General features: G+C 43.0%; 1 protein-coding gene across 2 annotated transcripts in view; it reads left to right on the forward strand.

The window, feature by feature from the left end:
* The window catches only part of RANBP3 (RAN binding protein 3), a 126,329-nt gene that overhangs the window by 52,464 nt on the left and 50,566 nt on the right, over positions 1-23,299 (forward strand). For both annotated transcript variants that reach the window (XM_073544421.1, XM_073544412.1), the window contains exons 3-5: positions 6,405-6,441; positions 6,530-6,616; positions 21,390-21,461. In XM_073544421.1, the coding sequence (XP_073400522.1) occupies positions 6,405-6,441; positions 6,530-6,616; positions 21,390-21,461 (196 nt within the window). The remainder of the gene's footprint in view (positions 1-6,404; positions 6,442-6,529; positions 6,617-21,389; positions 21,462-23,299) is intronic.

The raw sequence follows: 23,299 nt of genomic DNA on the forward strand, positions 1-23,299 counted from the left end.
AAGTACCGAAAGTTCAAGATGGAGTCAGTGAATTCAGCGATTCCTCTTATTGGACGCGGCTGGCAGATGGTGACAATAGACCTAAGGGATGCGTATTACCACGTACCCATTCATCCGGACCACCGGAAGTTTCTGAGGTTTGCGGTCGGGAAGACCGAGGAATCAGCCACCTTCAGTTCAATGCCCTTCCGTTTGGGGTATCCCCAGCACCAAGGGTGTTCACGAAGATCATGAAAGAGGCAGTCATCTTCATTCGGCTTCAGGCATTGTACCGTATCTAGACGATCTGCTGATCGTCGCCCCATCAGTAAACCGGCTGAACCAGGACGTATCAAGAACCCTACAGATTCTCGAAACACTAGGGTGGATACCAAATCTCCAGAAGTCGGCCCACTGTCCTTCCCCCTAGGAAAAAATTTTGGGGGATTCTCTTGAAATCAGAGAAGAGGACGTCCTTTCTTCCCGAAGATCGTCAAAAAGACCTTCGGCAGAAAATAATCTGGTTCAGAGACCAAAGGGCGCCAACGCTGAGGGACGCCATGTCCATCCTGGTTTCTCTGACAGTGTGCATTCAGGCGGTGTCCTGGGCACAAGCTCACACGTGAGTCCTCCAGTCGTATGTCCTAATAAATATGAAGAAATATCCAAACAACCTGTCAAAAAGTGTTCTACTTCCAGGACATGTAAAATCGGCCCTCTGGTGGTGGCTGAGCTACTGAAACCTGAGGCGAGGAGTAAGCTAGGATCAGTTTCCACTAAGAATACTATGTACCGATGCCAGTCTGAGGGGCTGGGGAGCGGTGGTCGAAGATTCATACTTCCAGGGGCAGTGGCCCCAGAACTTAAAGGGCGGTTCTTCAAACCTAAGGGAGTTGACGGCGGTGGAAGAGTCACTGAAGGCCGCATCAGCCCTTGTCAAGAACCATCATGTTCGGATATACTCGGACAATGTGACCACGGTGGCATATCTCAGGCATCAAGGGGGGCACAAGGTACGCCAGCCTAAAGAAAGTAGCAGCAAGGATCTTCCTCTGGGCAGAGAAGCACCTGTTATCCATTTCCGCGGTACACCTGAAGGGGTCGGAAAACATCCAGGCCGACTTCCTGAGCAGGAAGGACGTCATTCCAGGGGAATGGTATCTAAACCAAGAGGTGTTCCAGGCTCTAGCCGCAAGACGGGGGGGACCCAGAAGTTGACCTGTTCGCGAATGCTCAGAATAGTCCCACGTACGGAGCCCGGGGGGCGGATGGATTTGCCCATCCATGGGTCTTCAGACTGGCCTATGCATTTCCCCCAATTCCGATGCTGGCAAGAACGTTACAAAAGGTCAGGGCAGAAGACTGACCTCCTTTTTCAGGGTCCATTGCTACACCTGAACACAGCCAAGCTATGTCTAGCAGCCTGGTTATTGAGGCCAACATTCTAAAGGCCAAAGGGTTGTCAGATGAAGTAATCCGGACCCTTCAAAAAAGTAGAAAGCCGATAACTAATTCAATTTACGGGAAAATATGGAAAAAAATTTTCCTTCTGGTGCCTCCTGAGGGTCCCTGACCCCGCCTATCCAAATATTGCCCAGATACTAGACTTCCTACAGAAAGGGTTAAATCTAGGGCTTACTCCGAGTATGTTAAAGGTGCAGGAATCTGCCCTTAGTTCCTTTTTTGATCAAGAACTAGCCAAACACCGCTGGGTCAAGCGGTTCATGATAGCGGCAGGCAGGATTCGCCCTTCGCTCCCTAGTCGGGTTCCCCCCTGGAATCTTAATGTAGTGCTCAATAGCCTAACACAGGCCCCGTTTGAGCCCCTGTCAGGAATCTCATTAAAAATGCTCACACTCAAAACAGTGTTTCTTGTGGCAATCACATCAGCTAGACGGGTGGGGGAGCTACAGGCCCTTTCGGTACAGGAACTTTATCTCCTACTCAATTCAGACAGTATAGTACTACGCCTAGACCCCTCCTTTATGCCCAAGGTGGTGTCAGACTTTCATAGAAGCCAGGATATCGTGTGCCATCATTTCGCCCAAATCCTTCTAACCCGAAGGAAGCGAAATTTCATACCCTGGATGTCCGCAGGGTAGTTCTCCGTTACCTCGAAGTAACCAAGGATTGGTGAATCGATCAGGACCTGTTCCTTCAGTATTCAGGAAGAAATAAGGGGAAGAAGGCAGCAAAGAACACGATAGCAGGCTGGATCAAGCAGTCCATCTCTCTGGCATATTCTTCAAGGCATCTCTCTCCTCCAGAGTCGTTAAAAGCCCCACTCCACTCGATCAGTCGCTACGTCCTGGGTAGCAAGAGGAAATACGTCTTCGGAGCAGATATGCAGAGCGGCCACCTGGTCCTCCGTGCACACCTTTACTAGACACTATAGACTGGATTTCAATAGGGATCTGACAATCGGCAGATGCGTCTTGCAAGCCGTAGTCCCTCCCTAATAAATTAACTTTGGCATGACTCCAAGGTGACTGTCGTGGAAGGTCACTAGAGAAAATAGAATTAGACTTACCGGTAATTCGGTTTCTAGGAACCTTCCACGACCGCACTAATTTCCCTCCCTATATGATATATTTTCCTGATGATTCCTGCTCTACTGGCGGTAACTATTCATGCTAGTATGTTCAGAAAAAACACTGAGGTAGCAGGAAGGGAAGGGTTATTTAACCTCTTCCTGTTCCTGTCCCCTATTAGGGCGGGGAGACAACCTCCAAGGTGGCTGTCGTGGAAGGTTCCTAGAAACCGAATTACCGGTAAGTCTAATTCTATTTTTGCCCCATTCAGAATAAAACCATTAAATAAAAATGCACCTATTTAGTATCGCTGTATTCAGAATCGTCTGATCTGTCAATCGGTAAACGACGCAACAAAAGCGCCAGAATTACGTTTTTTTTGGTCACCACAACACTGCAATAACGAGTGCACAAAAAATAAGCCCTCCTCCAACCCCAGATCATGAAAAATGGAGATGCTACGGGTTTCAGGAAAAGTGGTGACTTTATTGGGGGGGATTTTTTTTCCACCACTTAACCCCTTCACGACTAAGTGGCACAACGTATGCCTCATGAAAGTTGGTGCCAGTCCAACCAATGACGCATATGCTGTGTCCTGAATTAATAACCCCCCTGCAGGTTGGGTGACCGGGGTCAATGAAAGGTCACCCGACCCGCAGGTACAGGGGGCTTTGTACTTCACGCCGGGGGGGGATTAGTTCCCCTGCGGCTACGATCGCTCTGATTGGCTGTTTCACTTTTAACAGCCAATCGGAGCGATAGTAATATTTCATCAATGAAATTTGATGAAATGTTACAATCCAGCCATGGCCGATGCTGCAGTAGAATCGGACATGGCTGGAGACACCGATCTGCCGCCTCAGTCATTATCTGCTCCTCTGCTCCCCCCGCCTTCTGATCACCGTCTCTCCACCCCCTTTCCCTGTACTGTTGTGAATTCTCTCTCTGGCTTCCCTCTGGTGATTACTGAAGATAGTGGAGCTGGTCAGATTGAGAGTTCTCTTTATGGGCTCCCTCTGGTGGTTACTGGAGGTAGTGGAGCTGATCTGATTGACAGAGGCTTGCCACCTGATAATGAGGAAGACGATTGGAGATCTGGGGTTTCTGACTGGGATTTAAGACAGCTGTCTCCCTCTATCCCTGCTGGTGATTTTTTCCCTGTGCCTCCTGAGGTCTGATGTCTCCTGCTCTTTCCCTGCATGTTCAGCTAAGTGGTTCATTTGCTATTCTGTTTGCATTTGATCTGGTTTTGTCTCTCTGCTTTGTGCGGGTCAGCCAGCTCCGGCTGGGGCTGTGCTGAATCACCGCCCATATGTTCCTGCTTGTGCCAGTTTGTTTTGTCCCCTGTTATATAGGTCTGTTTTTGCTTTCAGAATATACCAGAGTGCTGATATAGTGGGGGAGAAGTCGTGCGACTTTAGTGTTTTTGTGCATCAGACGTGTTGGACTTTTTGCAGGGTTTTTTGCGTGATTGCAGACCGTGTCTTTCCTTTCCTGTCCTGTCTAGTCAGTGTGGGCCCCATTGTTTGCTCAGTCTATTTTTCTGCCTGCGTTTGTGTTTTCATCTTGTCTCACCGACAGTATATGTTTGGGGGCTATCTATTCCTTTGGGGTCTGCTCCGGGGCAGTTTAGATTTCCCCTTTCTTGCTTTAGGCTTAGTTAGCTCTCCGGCTGTGCTGAGGTGTCTAGGATCATTGTAGGTACGCTCCACAGCTACTGCTAGTTGTGTGGACAGGATCAGGGGTCTGCATCCGCTTAGTTACCTACCTCTCTGGTTTTCTGTGGCTTAGCCTGGGCCTGCTCTCCTCCTCGGTGCCCATTCATAACACTGTACCTCCTGAGTCCCCGTGTCGCTCCCGGTGTCCCTCCTCCCTCCTGCATCTTCCAAAATGGCGGGCACATGCGCAGTGCGCCCGTCGAATCTGCAAGCAGCAAATTTCATTCATTCATTTTGATCACTGTGATAAACTCTCAGTGATTAAAATAAAAAAAAAAGTAAATCACCGCCCCCCTTATCACACCCATAGGTTTCCGTTAGGGTTGGGGTTACCACTATTTAGACACATCAGGGGGTCTCCAAACATGACATGGTGCCACCATTGATTCCAGCCAATTTTGCGTTCAAAAAGTCAAACAGTGCGCTCTCCCTTCTGAGCTCTGCCATGTGCCCAAACAGTGGTTTACCCCAACATATTGGGTACCACCGTACTCAGGATAAACTGGACAACAACTTTTGGTGTCCAATTTCTCCTGTTACCCTTGTGAAAATAGAAAATTGCGGGCTAAAAATATCATTTTTTGAGGAAAAATTTTTTTTATTTTCACGGCTCTGCGTTATAAACTTCTGTGAAGCACTTGGGAGTTCATAGTGCTCACCACACATCTAGATAAGTTCCTTAGGGGGTCTAGTTTCCAAAATGGGGTCACTTGTGGGGGAGCTCCCATGTTGAGGCACGCAGGGGCTCTCCATAAGCAAATTTCCATTCAAAAAGTCAATGTAAATTTTGTTGTAAAAATGAGAAATCGCTGATTAACTTTTAACCCTTATAACTTCCTAACAAAAAAAATTGTTTCCAAAATTGTGCTGATGTAAAGTAGACATGTGGGAAATGTTATTTATTAACTATTTTGTTTCACATATCTCTCTGGTTTAACAGAATAAAAATTCAAAATTTGAAAATTGCGAAATTTTCACCAAATTTCCGATTCCCCCGCCCCCCACAAATAAGCACAAAAATTATCGACCTAAATTTACCACTAACATGAAGCCCAATATGTCACGAAAAAAACAATCACAGAATCTCTACGATCCGTTGAAGCGTTCCAGAGTTATTACCTCATAAAGGGCAACAGTGGTCAGAATTGCCAAAAATGGCCTGGTCGTTAAGGTCAAAATAGGCTTGGTTATGAAGGGGTTAAACAAAACAACAACCTAGACATGTTTGGTGTCTATGAACTCGTAATGACCTGTAGAATCATAATGGCAGGTCAGTTTTAGCATTTGTGAACATGGTAAAAAATTATTATGGCAGTGCACTTTTTCTTGCAATTTCACCGCACTTTTAAATGTTTTCCAGGTCATTGTTTGTTTAAAAAGTACAGTGCAAGTCCCACAAAAACAAGCCCTCACACGGCCATATTGACGGAAAAATAAAAAAAGTTATGGCTCTGGGAAGAAGGGGAGCAAAAAATGGAAACTCAAAAACTGAAAAACCCATGCTCAAGAAGGGGTTAAAGCAACACCACACCCTAGGACAGAAAAGTGACCAGACATTTCTCATATACAGTCACCCTACTTGGCATTTTTTTTTTTCCACTGCTTCCTCAGCTGTCCTTTCACCTGCTTCAAGATAGCCACCACAGTGGCATTGGGGTGTGCCGTGGTAAGTCTTGCCTCCCCTACCTTTCTGATTCTACAGCACAGGTATGTCTGGAGGCTTGGTTCAGACTTACCACTGCACCCCAATGCCACTCCGGTGGCTATCTTGGAGCAGGGGCAAGGAAATACAGAGGAGGAAGCAGTTGATTAAAACCAGTTTATTCTAGCTGGATTGTTTTTCTCCAGAATGCAACATTTTTACTTGAGGAAACAAGAGACTGCTTCAGTCCCTTCTTGGGAGTATTGAAAGCTGCCCTTGGAGCATGTATGACCTATTCTTTATCGGACAGCTGCATCGTTTGTCTTTGAGTGAAGCTGTTTAGATTGTCTATGGTCAATGAACCTGTATAAGTAATAGATCTGGTTTGGTGCAGATTTCATTACGTCGATTCATTACGTGTGAATGTGCCAAAAAGTGTCCCCTATAGTTACAGAACCTTGTGTTGTCATACATCTCATCATTATAGAATAAACAAATGCAAAAAAAACTGATGGTATCTATCCTGTTTTATAGAGGTCTGCTGACGGGTCAAGTCCAGAACAAGATGAAGGTAAATTATAAAAAAAAATTTATTTCCTAGTTATGTCAATACTGAAATGATTTTAATGGGGTAATGTTAAAATATTTTTGTTGTTCAGATTCTGACAAAGAGGATGGAGGTTACTGTCCACCTCCAAAGAGAGAACGTACATCATCCTTTTCTCAGTTTCCCCCTTCTCAGTCCGGTAAGTCTTGATAAGTGGAATACAAGACTAGTGGTGTTGTTTTTTTTTTCATTAAGAATATTTTCCAATGGAATTTTTCTTATTTTATGTGATTCATTGATGGCTGCTATCTTGCTTAAATTGCCATTTACAACAATGTGGGTCACAGAAAGCTGTAGACAAGTCCTGATCTTTTAGTAGTTGGTTTCTGTATGAGGAATGCAAAGAATAAAATCCAGTTCTGCAAATTGTATTTTTTATAGCATTTACTTTGCAGCAGAAATGACCCCTTATTTTTACTTTGAAAGTTATTGTGATCATAATGGGTTTTTTTTCTTGTTGAAAGTCTTCATATCTTAACGATGTTTGCATCGTTTTGGCTTACAGATTTTTCATTCTTTCCAAGGCAGCTTTGTTCTTTGGGTCAGTAAAATAACAGCAATACTACAATTAATTTTTTTTATGTTTTGGCGCTTTTACACAATAAAAACTATTTGCTAGAAAAATAATTATTTTTGCATCTCTTTATTCTGAGAGCTATAACTTTTTTTTTTTTTTTTTTTTTTTTTTACACCAACGGAGCTGTATGGCGGCTTGTTTTTTGCGGAATAAGATGACTTTTTCAGAGATACCATTTTTATTTACATTGGTCTTTTTGATTGTGTTTTATTGCACTTTTTGTTTAGCAGTATGATAAAGCATAGTTTTTTCTTTTTAAAAAAACTTTTCTTTTTTTACATTGTCCCAGGATGGATCATCATCCTTACGCTGATGGATCGCTCATCTGATACTCTGCAATACTTCTGCACTGCAAGGCATCAGAGGAGTACCTGGCTGGTAGGAGGCGTGTCCGGCTCCTGCTCTGAGCAGGCGCTTGCAGGCCACTTTCCCTGAAAGACCCCGTGGCCATCTTGCGGCCCAGGGTCAACATGGAGACCATTGGCCCAAAGCGATCGCATCGCGTTATGCCGATGCAAGCAGAGAGGGAGCTCACTCCCTCTGCGAAGATCCTCAATGTCGCAGTCACTATTGACAGCGGCATCAGAGGGCTTAAGTGTCTGATTGGCACTAGCACTGATTGTGGGCATTGCTGCAGGGTGTCAGCTCTCACATAGAGCTGACACCCACACCCAGTCTCTGTGTGAGCCAGCACTGTGCCTCATGGCGGTTTGCGGGAATGGAACTCTCACGTAGCCATTTATATACAGCGCATGTCGGGAAGGGATTAAAATACTCAAACTGATGAAAGGACCCAGGGCTGTGGAGTCGGTAAGCCACAGTTGCGACTCCGACTCCTTCATAAATGGCCAATTCATAACAACAAATTTACTGTTGTAAAATATTAAACATCGTGCTTATTCAGTTTCTCACCATCATATAAGTAATCAGACCACTTAGAGCAAAAACTACATTTATTAGAATACAATTAGAATATAGCAAATAACTTTTATAAACTTTTATAAACTGTAAGTAAATATGCAATAAACACTTTTATGCAGTTAATAAGAAGAAATCTATAAATTTGTCCTCAGAAAAAGTATTGCCTCTGTCAGATCCTCCTTCATGGATGCCCTCAAATCTGATCTAATTATTTTGAGAGCAGAGAACAACCTCTCTACACTAACTTGTGTTGGTGGCAAAGCAGTAACCACTCAGGCAACATCTCTGACAATGTCAGGATACAGAGGAATCGCTTGTTGCACTGTTATTTTTGATGAACGGTCACATTTCTCAATTTCTTTTAGTGCACATGAAAAATTCTGCTGAAATGTACTGGCTGTGTTCCTTGATGGGGATGACTCTTCTATGTGGGAACGCTTTGCACGGTCCTTGTGATCCAAATATTTTTCGAAATTAAATTCTTCATCAGTTGATGATGAGGGTGAAGATGTGGCAGGACGACCAAATTCTTCTTGTTCCTCCTGACTGTTCTGCAACCCTTTCATCCTTACTGCTATTTCAAACAGAGCTTCTTTTCCTTTACTTAGCTGTTGATCATCTAGAAGAATCCGATGCATTGGGTCTACATAAACAGCTGCCAAAAGAATGTTATTTTGTAATAGTAGCTCCTCTCTCCATTTCATTGATGTAGCAATGCCACTTGCAATTAACCCTCCTCTTTGGGACAGGCGAAACATCAGGTTCTTCCACTCCTTTAAGAAAATACCTGGAGTTAAGTCCTCTGCTTGTAATTTTTTTAGTCACTGTAAATGGGTGCTCTAGCAATTTTTCCAGCTCAGTCACCTGATTCTACTGACTTTCATTTAGCGTCAGTTGAGGGTTAGCCATGTCTACAAGAAAGGTTTTCAGTTCAACCAAGCGCTGAATCATTAAGTAAGTACTGCCCCATCGTGTGGCTTGATCAATAATTGCCCCTTTTCCAGCACGTCTCTTCAGAATTGAGTCAACTTTAGGGGTTCTGGCAACAGTAGCCAATTTTCTCACCTTGCCAATCAGTGCAGCAGCATGTCCTTCTTGCAGACTGTCTCTTATAGCCAGCTCTAGCGTATGCACAACACAGCGCATGTGATGAATGAAAGAACATATTGACACAGTTTCAACAAGATCATCTAAACTATCATGTTGCTGTTCATCTGAAGCAACTTCAGTTTGCTCCTCAGTTACAATACTGTGTTCCTCTATTTCAAACATTTCTGTGTCTGTGGACCCAGAATGTTCTTCTAGCTGCTGGTCACCATCATTACTCTCATTCATTAGCTTAATAGTACTTATCATATTTGAAGCATTGTCAGTTACGACAGAACTTGCTCTTTTTTTAAGTTCATAGTCTTGCAGAACCTTTTCCACCAAGACCTGGAGAAACTCACTGGTGTGATGAGCTTTGGTGTCTTTTACTGCCAATGTCTTGGTAACTATTTCATTTTTGTCACAAACAAATCGGACATTGATGGCAAAATAGTTCACTCTGTGACGTGTGCAGGCATCCATTTTAAGAAACAGAAAGCGTCCCTTGAGAGTTTTTTTAAGTTCTTCCTTTTGTCTAAAAGCTTCTTCGATTACTAATTTTCTAATACTCTCTCTCTCCAGAGAAACACCAAGCTTGCGGGCCATTTCCCCATTCAGACACATAAAAGCTGGTCGTGAAAATAATGAAATAGGCACACTATCCTTTACAACAAACTCTATGATCTGTTTTTTAAATGTATCTACTGTCATTGTCACAGTAACTTTGTCACTGACAAAATATCTTGCAACTGATGGCTGCAAAGTTCTCTGCTCCTTTGTTTGGCTGGAAGAGCTGGGCACTGGTTCATTGGTTTGGATGCAGTCTTTCTCATCCACTGCTTTCAGTACTTCTGGATGAAAGCGCTGTAAATGTCTCTTTAGATTAGAAGCTCTGGTAGGAGCATTTTTATCTTTGCCTGAATATGCACTCATCTTGGCTTCACAGCATTTGTTTTCGTCTGGATCATTTGTCATACACTGACAGACATAATGTTTTCTATCTTGAGTGATGGTGAAATGTTCAAATACAGCTGATTTAATGTGATGCTTCTTTGACATTCTCAGGTTTTTAATTCTGCATTCACAATCCAAATGACAATTGTTTTTCCTAAAAACAATTGTACAAAATTATTGCCAGGTCGTACAACTGATATAGTGGTCAGTAATACTGTTGTTATTCCTCATGTACTCACAGGTAACTGATGCAAAGTTTGTAAGGATAATACTTCTTACAGTCTTCCTCTTCTGAGTAGCAGGCAGCTGTGAGATGCTTGGAAGACGCACACCTAATATGATCTAGTCTAGAGGAGGAGCTTTACTACTAAGAATTTGCAACACATTTTCACTTTCAGTTTCATACATTGTAAGTAGGGGGGTTGGGGCAGCATGAGGTTAACCAAGTATAAGATTAGATAAGGGCAGTGGACAACAGTGACACACAAGAAGTAAGAAATGTCTCTATCTCCAGCAGAACTGCTTATCACTGTTGTTCATAGTTTGATAGAACATATATATTTGAGTAACATTTATAAAATTCATATGAAAGTTCAATTATGAAATATTAATACTTTTTTTTTAAAGCTGGAGTCGGTACATTTCTACCGACTCCAACCAAAACTAACTCCGACTCCACGACTCCGACTCCACAGCCCTGAAAGGACCTCTTCAAATGAAATATTTTAGCGCAGTGTCTGTTCGAAATAAGCACAGGCACTGAGTGCACCTTCCACCTACTTGTTTTTCATCTATCGCTCCTCTCTGTTGATTGACAGCTCTGGCTTTTTACCTGTTTTGTTCCATTACAATCTTTGTTTAAATATTTTTGTAATCCAATTTGTGTGAGGTTCAAGCAATTAACTTCATAAGTAGAGATGGGTGAACCCAAACAGTAAAGTTCGACATCCGTACTGAACACCTACTGTTCGGGAATGGACACCGAACATGGACTTCACCAGGAAGTCCTTGTTACTGTTCGGGTTCGGCTGCCCGAACTCCGAGTGTTTGTTGCGCTGTCGTGTATGGCAGCGAGGCAAACACCTCTTCTGATCGGTGGAGAAATCATCGCCGCCGGTCAGAGTGCCTCGGTTCCCACACTGTCAAAAAGACAGCATGAGCACTGAGCTGTGATCGAAGGTACAAAGTTTACCTCCGGTCACTGTCACTGGTGTCAGCTGATGGGACTACAGCTCCCATCATCCAACACCTGCTACCGCTAATAACAGCGAGAGCAGGATTGGTTGATGGGTGTATATCATCCGGCTCCTGCGCTGTAAATAATTAAAAAAAGAAAAAACCTGCGTGGGTTCCCCTGTATTTATTATCATCGAGAGTAGAGGGGTCCAAGCTGTGTTTTTTTTTTTTTTTTTTTTTTTTTTTTTTTAATTTTATTCAAATAAATCATTTACAAAAAAACGCCCCCCACTGTCACTGAGGTTGCGCTCGCAGCAGTTCATTCCCCAGTGGTTCTCAGTCTGGTCGGTTGCATCTTGGCACCGTCAAGCTTGAAAACTGGTTTTCCCCCAGATATGGATTACTGCTTGGAACAGAACAACGGAGAGGTGAGGGATATTGTTTTTTTTTTTTATTTTTGGTTTATTACAGGAGATCGAGGGTTTCGGTGGAATTAGGCATTAGGTGAATTTAACTGTTTTGTCATTTTTAAATAAAGTAAAAGTGTGTTTTGTGTTATTTCTAATAAAGGACTTTGTTCTGGCTGTGCCTTTATTTACCATGTAACTATAGGATTAGTAATGGATAGGTGTCTCATAGACGCCTCTCCATTACTCAGCCATGTGCTTGATGTCACCTGACAATACAAAGGTGACACCAACCCCACATATATGAACCCCACTTGCCACTGCTTCAGGGCATGTGGGAAGAGCCGTGCAAAGCAATAGATTTGCCTTTTCTGGGCGCCTGCGGACTGCTATTTTATTAGCGGTAACTTGTGTCAGATGATGGGAGCTTTAGTCCCATCAGCTGACACCAGTGACCGGAGGTAAACTTTATACCAGCGATCACAGCTCACGCTGTCCTTTGACAGCGTGGAAACCGTGGCACTCTGATCGGTGGGGACGATTTCACCGCTAATCAGAAGGGGAGTGTTTGCCGTGCACTTGACAGCGTGGCAAACACTGGATGTTCAGGTCTCCTGCTCAAGTGAATGGGGTCCGGCTCCGGGTCCAGGTACTGTTTGGTATCCGAACCCGAATTTTTTGTAACTGGACGGACCCGACCATCCAGGTGTCTGCCCATCTTTAGTCATAAGTCACATGCTTAGTGAAAGGAAGTCCACCTGTATGCAATTTGAGTCACATGGTCTGTCAGTATATACACCTCTTTTCTCAAAGGCCACAGAGGCTGCAACACCATTAAGCAAGAGGAACCAGTAACCAAACAACTCCATAAATGCCAAGAGATCTCCAAACAAGTCAGGGAAAAAATTTTTGAAGTACATATCAGGATTGGATTAAAAAAAAAAATCTTTCCTGATGATCCCCTGTAGCACCATCAAATCCATTATTATCAAATGGAAAGAACATGGTACCACAAAACTGTCGAGAGGGCTGCCCACAAAAACTCTCAGCCCAGGCAAGGAGGGCGTTAATCGGAGAGTCAGCACAGAGAGACCAAAGGTAACCCTGAAGGAGCTGCAGAGTTCCCAAGGAGAAACGAGTGTCTGTCCATATGACCACAATAAGCCATACACTCCACAGAGGTGACACCTTTATCGAAGAGTGGGTAGAAAAAGCCTTTACTTGCATACACAAATTGTGAAGCTTGTTTTGAGTTCCAAAAGACATGTGGGATACTACCCAAATGTATGTATGAAGGAAGGTGCTCTGGTCACCTGAGACTTTTTGACCACTATGGTCAATGCTATGCCTGGTGCCAAACCAACACAGCTCATCACCTTAAGAACACCATCCACCAGTGAAATATGGCGGTGGCTGCATCATGCTGTGGGGATGTTTTTCTGCAGCAAAGACAGGGAAAGTGGTCCGAGTCAAGGGGAAGATGGATGGTGTGAAATACAGATATAATGCAGACTGTCAGTAATTTGAGACTGGGATGGAGGTTCACCTTCCATCAAGACAATGACCCAAAGCCTACTGCTAAATCAACATTTGAGTGGTTTAACCCCTTTCTGACATCAGACGTACTATCCCGTCCATGGGACCCGGGCCCCTATGCCCATGTACGAGAGTACGTCTAGCGCGATCAGCGGCGCCCACGTGAGTGCCGCTGATCGCGGCCGGGTGTCAGCTGATTATCACAGCTGACACCCGGCACAATGTGTCAGGGGCGGTCACGGACCGCCCCCGACACGTTAACCCCTTGCACACCGCGATCAAACATGATCGCGGTGTACCGGGGGTTAAAGGGAAGCATCGGCAGGGAGGGGGCTCCCTCCGTGCTTCCCTGAGCCCCCCACAGGAGCGCAATGTGCAGCGCTGCTGCGGAAGGCTCTTTCCCTGCAGGCCCCCGAATCCAAGATGGCAATGGGGGGCCTGCAGGGGGCTGACTTCCTCAGTGCCTGCAAAGCGCAGGCATGAGGAAGTCTGCAGCAGTGCCTGTGACAGATCGCTGATCTGTCACAGTGATCTGTGATGTGACAGATCAGCGATCTGTCACAGGACAGTGATGTCCCACCTGGGACAATGTAATAAAGTAAAAAAAAAAAAAAAAAAAAAAAAATGTGTTAAAATAATTTTTAAAAAATCGCCAAATAAATTAGAAAAAAAAAATATTCCCCCAATAAATCCATTTTTTTTTAAATAAAAAAAAACAAACAATAAAAGTACACATATTAGGTATCGACGTGTCCGTAACGACCCGCCCTATAAAACTGTCCCATTAGTTAACCCCTTTAGCGAACCCCTTAAAAAATAAAAAACAGCAAAAAATGATTTATTATCATACCGCCAAACAAAAAGTGCAATAACGTGCGATCAAAAAGACGCATATAAATATCCATGGTACCGCTGAATACGTCATCTTGTCCCACAAAAAACAAGCCGCCATACAGCATCATCAGCGAAAAAAGAAAAAAGTTATAGCTCGCAGAATAAAGCGATGCAAAAATAATTATTTTTTTTATATAAAATAGTTTTCATTGCATAAAACCGCCAAAACATAAAAAAATAACCTAAATGAGGTATCGCTGTAACTGTACTGACCCGAAGAATAAAACCGCTTTATCAATTTTACCGCACGCGGAACGGTGTAAACGCACCCCCCCAAAAGAAAGTCATGAAATGCTGGTTTTTGTTCATTCTGCGTCTCAAAAATCGGAATAAAAAGCGATCAAAAAATGTCACGTGCCCGAAAATGGTACCAATAAAAATGTCAACTCTTCCCGCAAAAAAATAAGACCTCACATGACTCGGTGGGTCAAAATACGGAAAAATTATAGCTCTCAATATGTGGTGATGCAAAAACTATTTTTACAATAAAAAGCGTCTTTTAGCGTGTGACAGCTGCCAAAAATAAAAACCGCCATAAATAGTAAATCAAACCCCCCGTTATCACCCCCCCTTAGTTAGGGAAAAATAATAAAATTAAAAGAAAATGTATTTATTTCCATTTTCTCATTAGGGTTAGGGCTAGGGTTAGGGGTGTGTTGGGGTTCGGGTTGGAGTTAGAATTGGGGGTTTCCACTGTTTGGGCACATCAGGTGCTCTCCAAATGCAACATGGCGTCTGATCTCAATTCCAGCCAATTCTGAGTTGAAAAAGTCAAATGGTGCTCCTTCCCTTCCAAGCTCTGCCATGCGCCCAAACAGTGTTTTACCCCCACATGTAGGGTATCGGCCTACTCAGGACAAATTGCAAAACAACTTTTGGGGTCCAATTTCTCCTGTTACCCTTATGAAAACAAAAAATTGGGGGCAAAAATATCATTTTTGTGGGAAAAAAATGATTTTTTATTTTCACGCCCGAGCGTTATAAACTTCTGTGAAGCCCTTGGGGGTTCAAAGTGCTCACCACACATCTAGATAAGTTCCGTGGGGGGTCTAGTGTCCAAAATGGGGTCACTTGTGGGGAGTTTCAATAGTTTAGGTACATCAGGGGCTCTTCAAACGCACATGACACCTGCAGACCTTTCCATCAAAGTCTGCATTCCAAAACGTCACTACTTCCCTTCCGAGCCCCGACATGTGCCCATACAGTAGTTTTCTCCCACATATGGGGTATCAGCGTACTCAAGACAAATTGGACAACAACTTTTGGGGTCCAATTTCTCCTGGTACCCTTGGGAAAATAAAAAAAAATTGGTGACTAAAAGATAATGTTTGTGGAAAAAATACGAATTTTTTATTTTCACGCCTGGGCGTTATAAACTTCTGTGAAGCACTGGGGGGTTCAAAGTGCTCACCACACACCTAGATAAGTTCCTTGGGGGGTCTAGTTTCCAAAATGATGTCATTTGTGGGGGGTTTCCACTGTTTTGGTACATCAGGGGTTTTCCAGTCGCGACATGGTGTCCGATCTCAATTCCAGCCAAAAACGTCAAATGGCGCTGCTTCCCTTCCGAGCTCTGCCATGCGCCCAAATAGTGGTTTACCCCCACATGTGGGGTATCAGCGTACTCAGGACAAATTGCACAATAACTTTTAGGGTCCTGTTACCCTTGGGAAAATAAAAATTGGGGGTGAAAAGATCATTTTTGTGGGAAAAATATGATTTTTTAATTGTACCGCTGTACGTTATAAACTTCTGTGAAGCCCTTGTGAGTTCAAAGTTCTCACCACATATCTAGATAAGTTCCTTGGGGGGTCTAGTTTCCAAAATGGGGTCACTTGTGGGGGGTTTCCACTGTTTAGGTACATCAGGGGCTCTCCAAACGTGACATGGCGTCCGATCTGAATTCCAGCCAATTTTTCAGTGGAAAAAGTCAAACGGCGCTCCTTCCCTTCTGAGCTCTGCCATGCGCCGAAACAGTAGTTCCCCCCCACATATCAGGTATCAGCGTACTCGGGACAAATTGCACAATAACTTTTGCAGTCCAATTTCTCCTGTTACCCTTGGTAAAATAAAAAAAATTGAACCTGAAGTATTTTTTTTGTGAAAAAAAGTTAGATGTTCAATTTTTTTTTTTAAATATTCAAAAAAAAATTCCTGTGACGCATCTAAAGGGTTAAACTTCTTGAATGTGGTTTTGAGCACCTTAAGGGGTGCAGTTTTTAGAATGGTGTCACTTTTTGGTATTTTCTATCATATAGACTCCTCAAAGTGGCTTCAAATGTGATGTGGACCGTAAAAATAAAATGGTGTTGCAAAAATGAGAAATCGCTGGTCAATTTTTAACCCTTATAACTTCCTAACAAAAAAAAAAATTTTGGTTCCAAAATTGTGCTGATGTAAAGTAAACATGTGGGAAATGTTACTTATTAAGTTTTTTGTGTGCCGTATCTCTGTGATTTAAGGGCATAAAAATTAAAAGTTGGAAAATTGCAAAATTTTCGCCAAATTTCCGTTTTTTTCACAAATAAACACAAGTTATTTGAATGAAATTTTACCACTATCATGAAGTACAATATGTCACGAGAAAACAATGTCAGAATCACCGGGATCCATGGAAGCGTTCCAGAGTTATGACCTCATAAAGGGACAGTGGTCAGAATTGTAAAAATTGGCCCGGTCATGAACGTGCAAACCACCCTTGGGGGTGAAGGGGTTAAGGGGAAATGTCTAAAGCTATGTGCACACGTTGAGTAAAATTTCTGCAGCTATTGGCAGGAAAACCGCCGCTGAAAAGACTTGTTTTTGCCCTGTGTTTTTGCCTGATTTAAGTGAATGGTGAGAAACACACAGCGAATTGACATGCTGCAGTTTATTTTCTGCACTAAATCTGAAAGTCAAAAATACTCAACATGTGCACGACACTTCAGGTTTCTCATTTAGTTTGCTGGCATCAGGTTTTGCTACAAATCTTCGCAGAAAAAAATGCAACAAAAACACCAAGTATGCAACGTGTGCACACACTCTAAATGTTATGGAGTAGTCCAATCCCAGGCTTTAATCTGTGGTCAGACTACAAGAAACCATCTAGCTTGAAAGAGCTGAAGCAGTTTTGCCTTGAGGAATGGTCAAAAATCTCAGTGGAAAGCTCAGAGACTTATCCAAAGCAACTTGCAGCTGTATTTGCAGCAAAATGAGGCTCCTCAAAGTACTGACTTTTGGGGGGGGTGAATGGCTATGCAGTTTTCTGTTATTTAGTCCTGTTTGTTTGTTTCACAATAAAAAGAAAACCAAAGCTGTAGGCATGTTATTTAAACAAACTGATGCAAACCCTCAAAAAGAAACCGTGAAATTCCAGTTTGTGAGGTAGAATTCTTTCACAAGCCACAGTAGGTGGGAAGCTGCACAGAACTGTTCAGAAAAGCCACGGGTGCTCCGAGTGCTTGTTCTTGGGTTGAACAATCCTTCTGTGCTGACACTCACTTTGACTATTTCCAGACCACCCATAGACTTTAAACATCTAAGCAGTCTGCATTCTACTCTACAGTGACGTTTTAAAACATCCTTGCCTGGTATAGCTGCTTCACGAGAAAAGGCAAGAGTTTATTACAGTCTCTGATTCCAGATTGCTGCATACACAGCGCTAAACAGTGTAGGAAGTGATGAGCGCTTTCTCTCATCCGGAACCAGTGGTCATGTGTCTAATCACTTACATGCTGAAGTCACTACTGATAATACTCCTGCCGCTGATCTTGCAGGTGCAGTAATAGCACCTGGGAGATCACTATTAACAAAATTTCCAGTAATAGAAACAAACAGCTGTTTGTAAAGTACTTTTTGGCATGGATTTTTAAAAGATAGATTACACACTATATCACTAGCTAAAACGCAACTTTCCATTGCTGTACCCAACTGGTTCTCGGTCGCCCTCTGAAGGTTTTTCAAGTGTACTGTACCTGTTATGTGGCATGCGTTTAATTGTAGTTTCCACCTTGCTTTCCTATTGTGTTATGCTATCAGTCCCATGATGCATCAGAACAGCATTTCATGGGCAGTTAGTCGGCATCGTATCGGCACATTGTCCATCTGCAGACAAACGGGGGCTCTTTACATGGTGAAAATTGCCAATATGATTGTTCTTGCCAACAATTATTCTGCATTATTTTGCTCAGTGAATTTATTTGCTCTTTTGTCGTGCATCATATTTTTCGCACAGACACATTACTTTGTTCTTCGGCAGGACATTATAAATGTGTCCTACCATTACTATAGAGAAGGGGGTTACAAACGATAGTTCCAATAACACCTGATGATTGCATCATGTAAATGAACGCTGGCCCAATCTTTTGTCAATACTGGTTAGTATCTCTCACTTAAGAAACCATATTCTACACCCGTCTTCTGAGACGCAATGCCCTGAGTGTAGAAAGCCTTGCGCATGCGTGAAATTTGCAGAGAGCTGGTGATGTCGCAGCCTCTTGCAGATCACTCCCACAGGGGCGTGAGACCATGCTGAGTGGAATGACTAATTTATTCTAGGGAAATAAACGCCCCATCGACCAAAGGGTTAATTTGCATATGTTTAAACAGACTTTAGAAATCCCTATTTATATAGGGAGGTACAAATGCTGGTGATTTGAGGTTAATGGGGGCTGATCAGGTTTCCTCTTTTAATACACAGGTTATACTGAATGTTTTCTCACAAAACTGTATATCAATAACAAAGTACCTTCGGATTGGACTGCATTTTCATGTTCACAGGTTTCCTTAAAGAAGTTTGAATTTAAATGGACTACTCTATGTGGAAATAATGTGTGCTTTTCACTCTGGGGTGTTTGCAATTTCTAATGTTTTTTTCTGCTATTTGCCTGCTGCTGATTGTAGCAGCTTGAATAACTGTTCTATTTTCAACTCTGGTAGATCGATGATTGACTAAAAGTAGTGTTAATTCTTCCTGACTCATTAGCAGTAAAGGGGGCTTTACACATAGCGATATCGCTAAAGCGTCATTGATTTTGTGATGCAGCAGCGATATTGCTAGTGATATCGCTACATGTGATACTTACCTCCGACCGGCTCACCCCGCTGTCTGTCGCTGATTGCGCAGGTCCATTTCTCGTCGGCGGCTTCCTGCTGGCGCCGACGTGTTGTGGACGCGGGTGGAGGACGTCATCGCCGCGTCTGAAAGGTAAGTAGCGACCGCTGCTGCGTCGCTGGTGAGATCTGCCTGTGTGGCAGCTCACTAGCGACCATTTAGCGATGCACCAGCGATCCTGACAGCGTCATATCGTGGTTGGGATCGCTGGTGCATCACTAAATGTAAAGGGGGCTTAAGTCAAGGTCGTTACATAATAGTCAACTGCTTACTTTGACCAAAATTGAAAATTGATTACAAACTTATCAACATGCATTCAAATTCAACACAAGCAACGTGTTTTCAAGAGCGAATTCTAAAGAGCCGTTCTCGTGGAAGCAGACCAGATTGTTCTGTTCCCTTTCTCCCTTTTGTAGTGTAATGCCTATGCAAAGTCAGGTGGATACTGCTGAACCACCAGCCCCATGTGGGTCTTGAGCGAGTTGAAGGCCGCATAGGGTAATATTAGCCCCAGGCCCACACGTCTCCTCTCAGTAGTGCCGTTTGAGAAGCCTTGTTTTGTCTTAGCTTTTCTTTTTTTTTTTTTTTTTTAATAATGCTTATTGGAGTTCCTGTTATTTTGGATTTAAAGGCTGGGGTAGGGGCACTGGACAATGTGACTTAAGCAGGGGGTGCAGGGAGATTCTTTTTATTAAATGTAATCTGTCAGTATGATCAACCCTCTTAAGCCATCTCTTTGGGCATGTAGGTCATAGTAACCTAAAAAAGTGATACTTTGTCATCTGATGTCTTCAGAGAAATCCATGTTTTTCTTGGTACATAAAAGAGCAGTTAAGATCTATGGGTGGCACATGTAGATTAAGAGAGCAGATTGTCAGTCATTATATGTTTCTTATTGGTAATGCCCCCATTTAAAATAGGCCTCTGAGGCAGAGTCTTACAGAGAATGTCCTGCCCATAGATCTTATCAGCTCACTTACATATTAAGAAAAACATGGATTTCTCGGGAATGAGTCATCGGATCACAGATATCAAGGTATCATTTTATTTAACTTTGCAACCTACGTGCCCATATGGATGGCTTAAAAGGGGAGAACCTACTGACATGACAGATTCCCTTTAAAAAAAGATGTAGTTGACATCTGACATTTGAAGAGATTGACTTGGGATCCATCGCTTTTCTAAGAGTAACATTCTGCACATTTACATGTGTCATACTTATATTTATAAGGACATATGATTATTATAATGTGGGGGTTTCAGATTGCCACTGCAGTTTTATTAGTTGATGTCGATAGCCACTAGAAAACACAGCTCTTGATTGTATCTGTCTCATCTCAGTGCAGTATTACCCGATTGACTGATTTTTCCTGACAATATACCATACGGTAAGCTGGTTACTGGAACTTTGCGCAGAGGGACATCCTCTTTAAAGGGAGCCTGACAGTTTATTTGTGCTTCCCAAACCACAGGCAGAATGAATGATTCTGGCTGTGCGATTGCAGACAGGTATGTTTTTCTCTGAAAACATAGTTTGCAGAGTCTTCCAGGGACCATAGGGAGAGATGAGACCAGTCCAATGCAGCCCCTGGCTGGCTTATTTTCTCACCACTCCAGTGTATTGACAAGTCTCTCTTGTGTGTACATAGGGAACAATCTTTCAATCAAGAGGAATGGGAAGAAACTAGACTGGAGGGCTCCTGAATAGTCTCGGCTCTCCCTATAGTTCCCGGACTCTTGTCAGCACAGAATGACTGTTCAATCCAAGTGCTAGGGCTCTGTGCTTCACGGTGGTGTCAATCATTTATATGCAACTTTCCGCCTGCTTGATTTACATTTTCTCTCAACCCTTCTTTGGCTTTAATAAGCCACAGCTGTCCATCAAAGAGGGAGGAGGAGATTGACGGAAAACCAGCAAGTGGGAAGGTGTGTTTAAATGACTGGCCCTGCCATGATGCACCAGGCGGTGAGACTTATTTTGAACAGTGATTCTGTGCTAATGGAGTCCCTTTTAAATTTTTATTTAAAACACTGCAGCGTTTCCGTGAAGAACATACTTTGTTGTAATGATGCAGCACGGCTGATATTTGTTGCTTTCGATTTGGGCAGCATGAATTGACTGACTAGTAAAGTAAGATTTTTATCTTAACGGGCGTTCTCCTCTAATATCCTTTTTGAGATTGCTATTTTAAATAATTGGTAGCGTGAATAACTGTCTACTAACTAATTGCCTGAATTAATTTTATGTCTTGTTAAATTTATGTTGTAGTGACGAAGAACAATGTCTTTATGCCATCCAGCTTTTGTCAGCCTTCCACCGGAAACTCTGATTCTGAACCAGGTGAGCAGCACACTAGAAAGCTACCTTAGTCCTAATTGCAACTAGTCTTTTCGGGTTGGCTGCGCTGTATGAATTGTTCACCTTGCAGGTGCTTTCATCTCTTTGGAAAACAGTCATTGAAGGAATTTTGCGAAGATAAAGAATTTAACTTCCTTGGTTAGCAACACTACGTTGTGGTCTTTCTCGCCCTTGTTCTTGAAGTTATGTTATCCCTAAGGGTCCTTTCACACTGCATTTAGACACCTGCTCAGTGGCTCCCATCGGGGCTTGCGTCTGCAAAACAGTAATAGGACGTTTGTGGCAACTGGTACTATAATGTTTCCGGCAGAGCAAGCATACTCTGACTTGCATCTTTTTCAGGCATGTAAGTCTAGTGGAGGCTAACACTCAGACGTAGTAGACTGCTTCAGGGTGTTAGCCTTCAGTAGGTGTATACCCCTGAAAATGTTGCATGGCATAGCGCACATTCGCTCTGTCTACACCATTATAGTTAATGGCCCAGTCAACGCAAAAGACCGAATAATGTTTTCGACGGGACCACTGAACGAGTGCCTGAACACAGTTTGAAAGCACCCTAGTAATGACATTTCCCAGCTCAACAAACACGTGCTCCACATTTAGTAATCAGTTTTCACCATTGTCTAAATTAAGACCCCAAAAATCTCAAGATCCCAGATATAGGACCTCCTACTATCTTGAGAACAGGGTCTGTCTTTGCTGTACTGGGAAATAAGGCGTGGGTGCACCTTTTTTTCATTTATTCTTTTTGAGGGTTTAAAAAAGACTGCTTCTTAGCAGTTTTTAAAACTCTAATAGATGTGAATGGATAGTCGCACATGCATGTCCAACCACCTTCTATGCAGCTCAAGATGGGTTAAAGCAGCGATGGGGAACCTCAGGCCCCAGGGCCATTTACAGCCCTCGATGACCTTTTATCAGGCCCCCGGGCAGATTCTCAGGGACCGCATTCTTGGGCAGGGAGCTGTATTTTGATTGCACCATCTCATTAAATTTCTTCTTCCTCAGTGAGCACACACATGCAGTGTTCACTACTGAACGGCATGCAATGAAAGATTACATACTGACACCAGTGCCAGAATCAGGATGTAATTTGTGGGCGGAGTTTGTACGGCCCCCGAAGGATGGTATAGAGTCATATGTTAAAGTGTGGGCACCCCTATTAATGTTAACCTTTTTTCTTTATAACAATTTTGGTTTTTGCAACAGCTATTTCAGTTTCATATATCTAATAACTGATGGACTCGGTTATATTTCTGGATTCAAATGAGGTTTATTGTACTAACAGAAAATGTGAAATCTGCATTTAAACAAAATTTGACCGGTGCAAAAGTATGGGCACCTCAACATAAAAGTGACATTAATATTTCGTAGATCCTCCTTTTGCAAAAATAACAGCCTCTAGTCGCTTATTGTAGCTATTAATGAGTTCCTGGATCCTGGATGAAGGTATTTGTGACCATTCCTGTTTACAAAACAATTCCAGTTCAGTTAAGTTTGATGGTCGCCGAGCATGGACAGCCCGCTTCAAATCATCCCACAGATGTTCAATGATATTCAGGTCTGGGGACTTGGATGGCCATTCCAGAACATTGTAATTGTTCCTCTGCATGAATGCCTGAGTAGATTTGGAGCGGTGTTTTGGATCATTGCCTTGCTGAAATATCCATCCCCTGCGTAACTTCAACTTCGTCACTGATTCTTGCACATTATTGTCAAGAATCTGCTGATACTGAGTCGAATCCATGCGACCCTCAACTTTAACAAGATTCCCGGTGCCGGCATTGGCCACACAGCCCCAAAGCATGATGGAACCTCCA

This window comes from Dendrobates tinctorius, unplaced genomic scaffold (genome assembly GCF_039654945.1).
Source record: "Dendrobates tinctorius isolate UK_male_01 unplaced genomic scaffold, ASM3965494v1 ptg000011l, whole genome shotgun sequence".
Taxonomy (NCBI): Eukaryota; Metazoa; Chordata; class Amphibia; order Anura; family Dendrobatidae; genus Dendrobates; species Dendrobates tinctorius.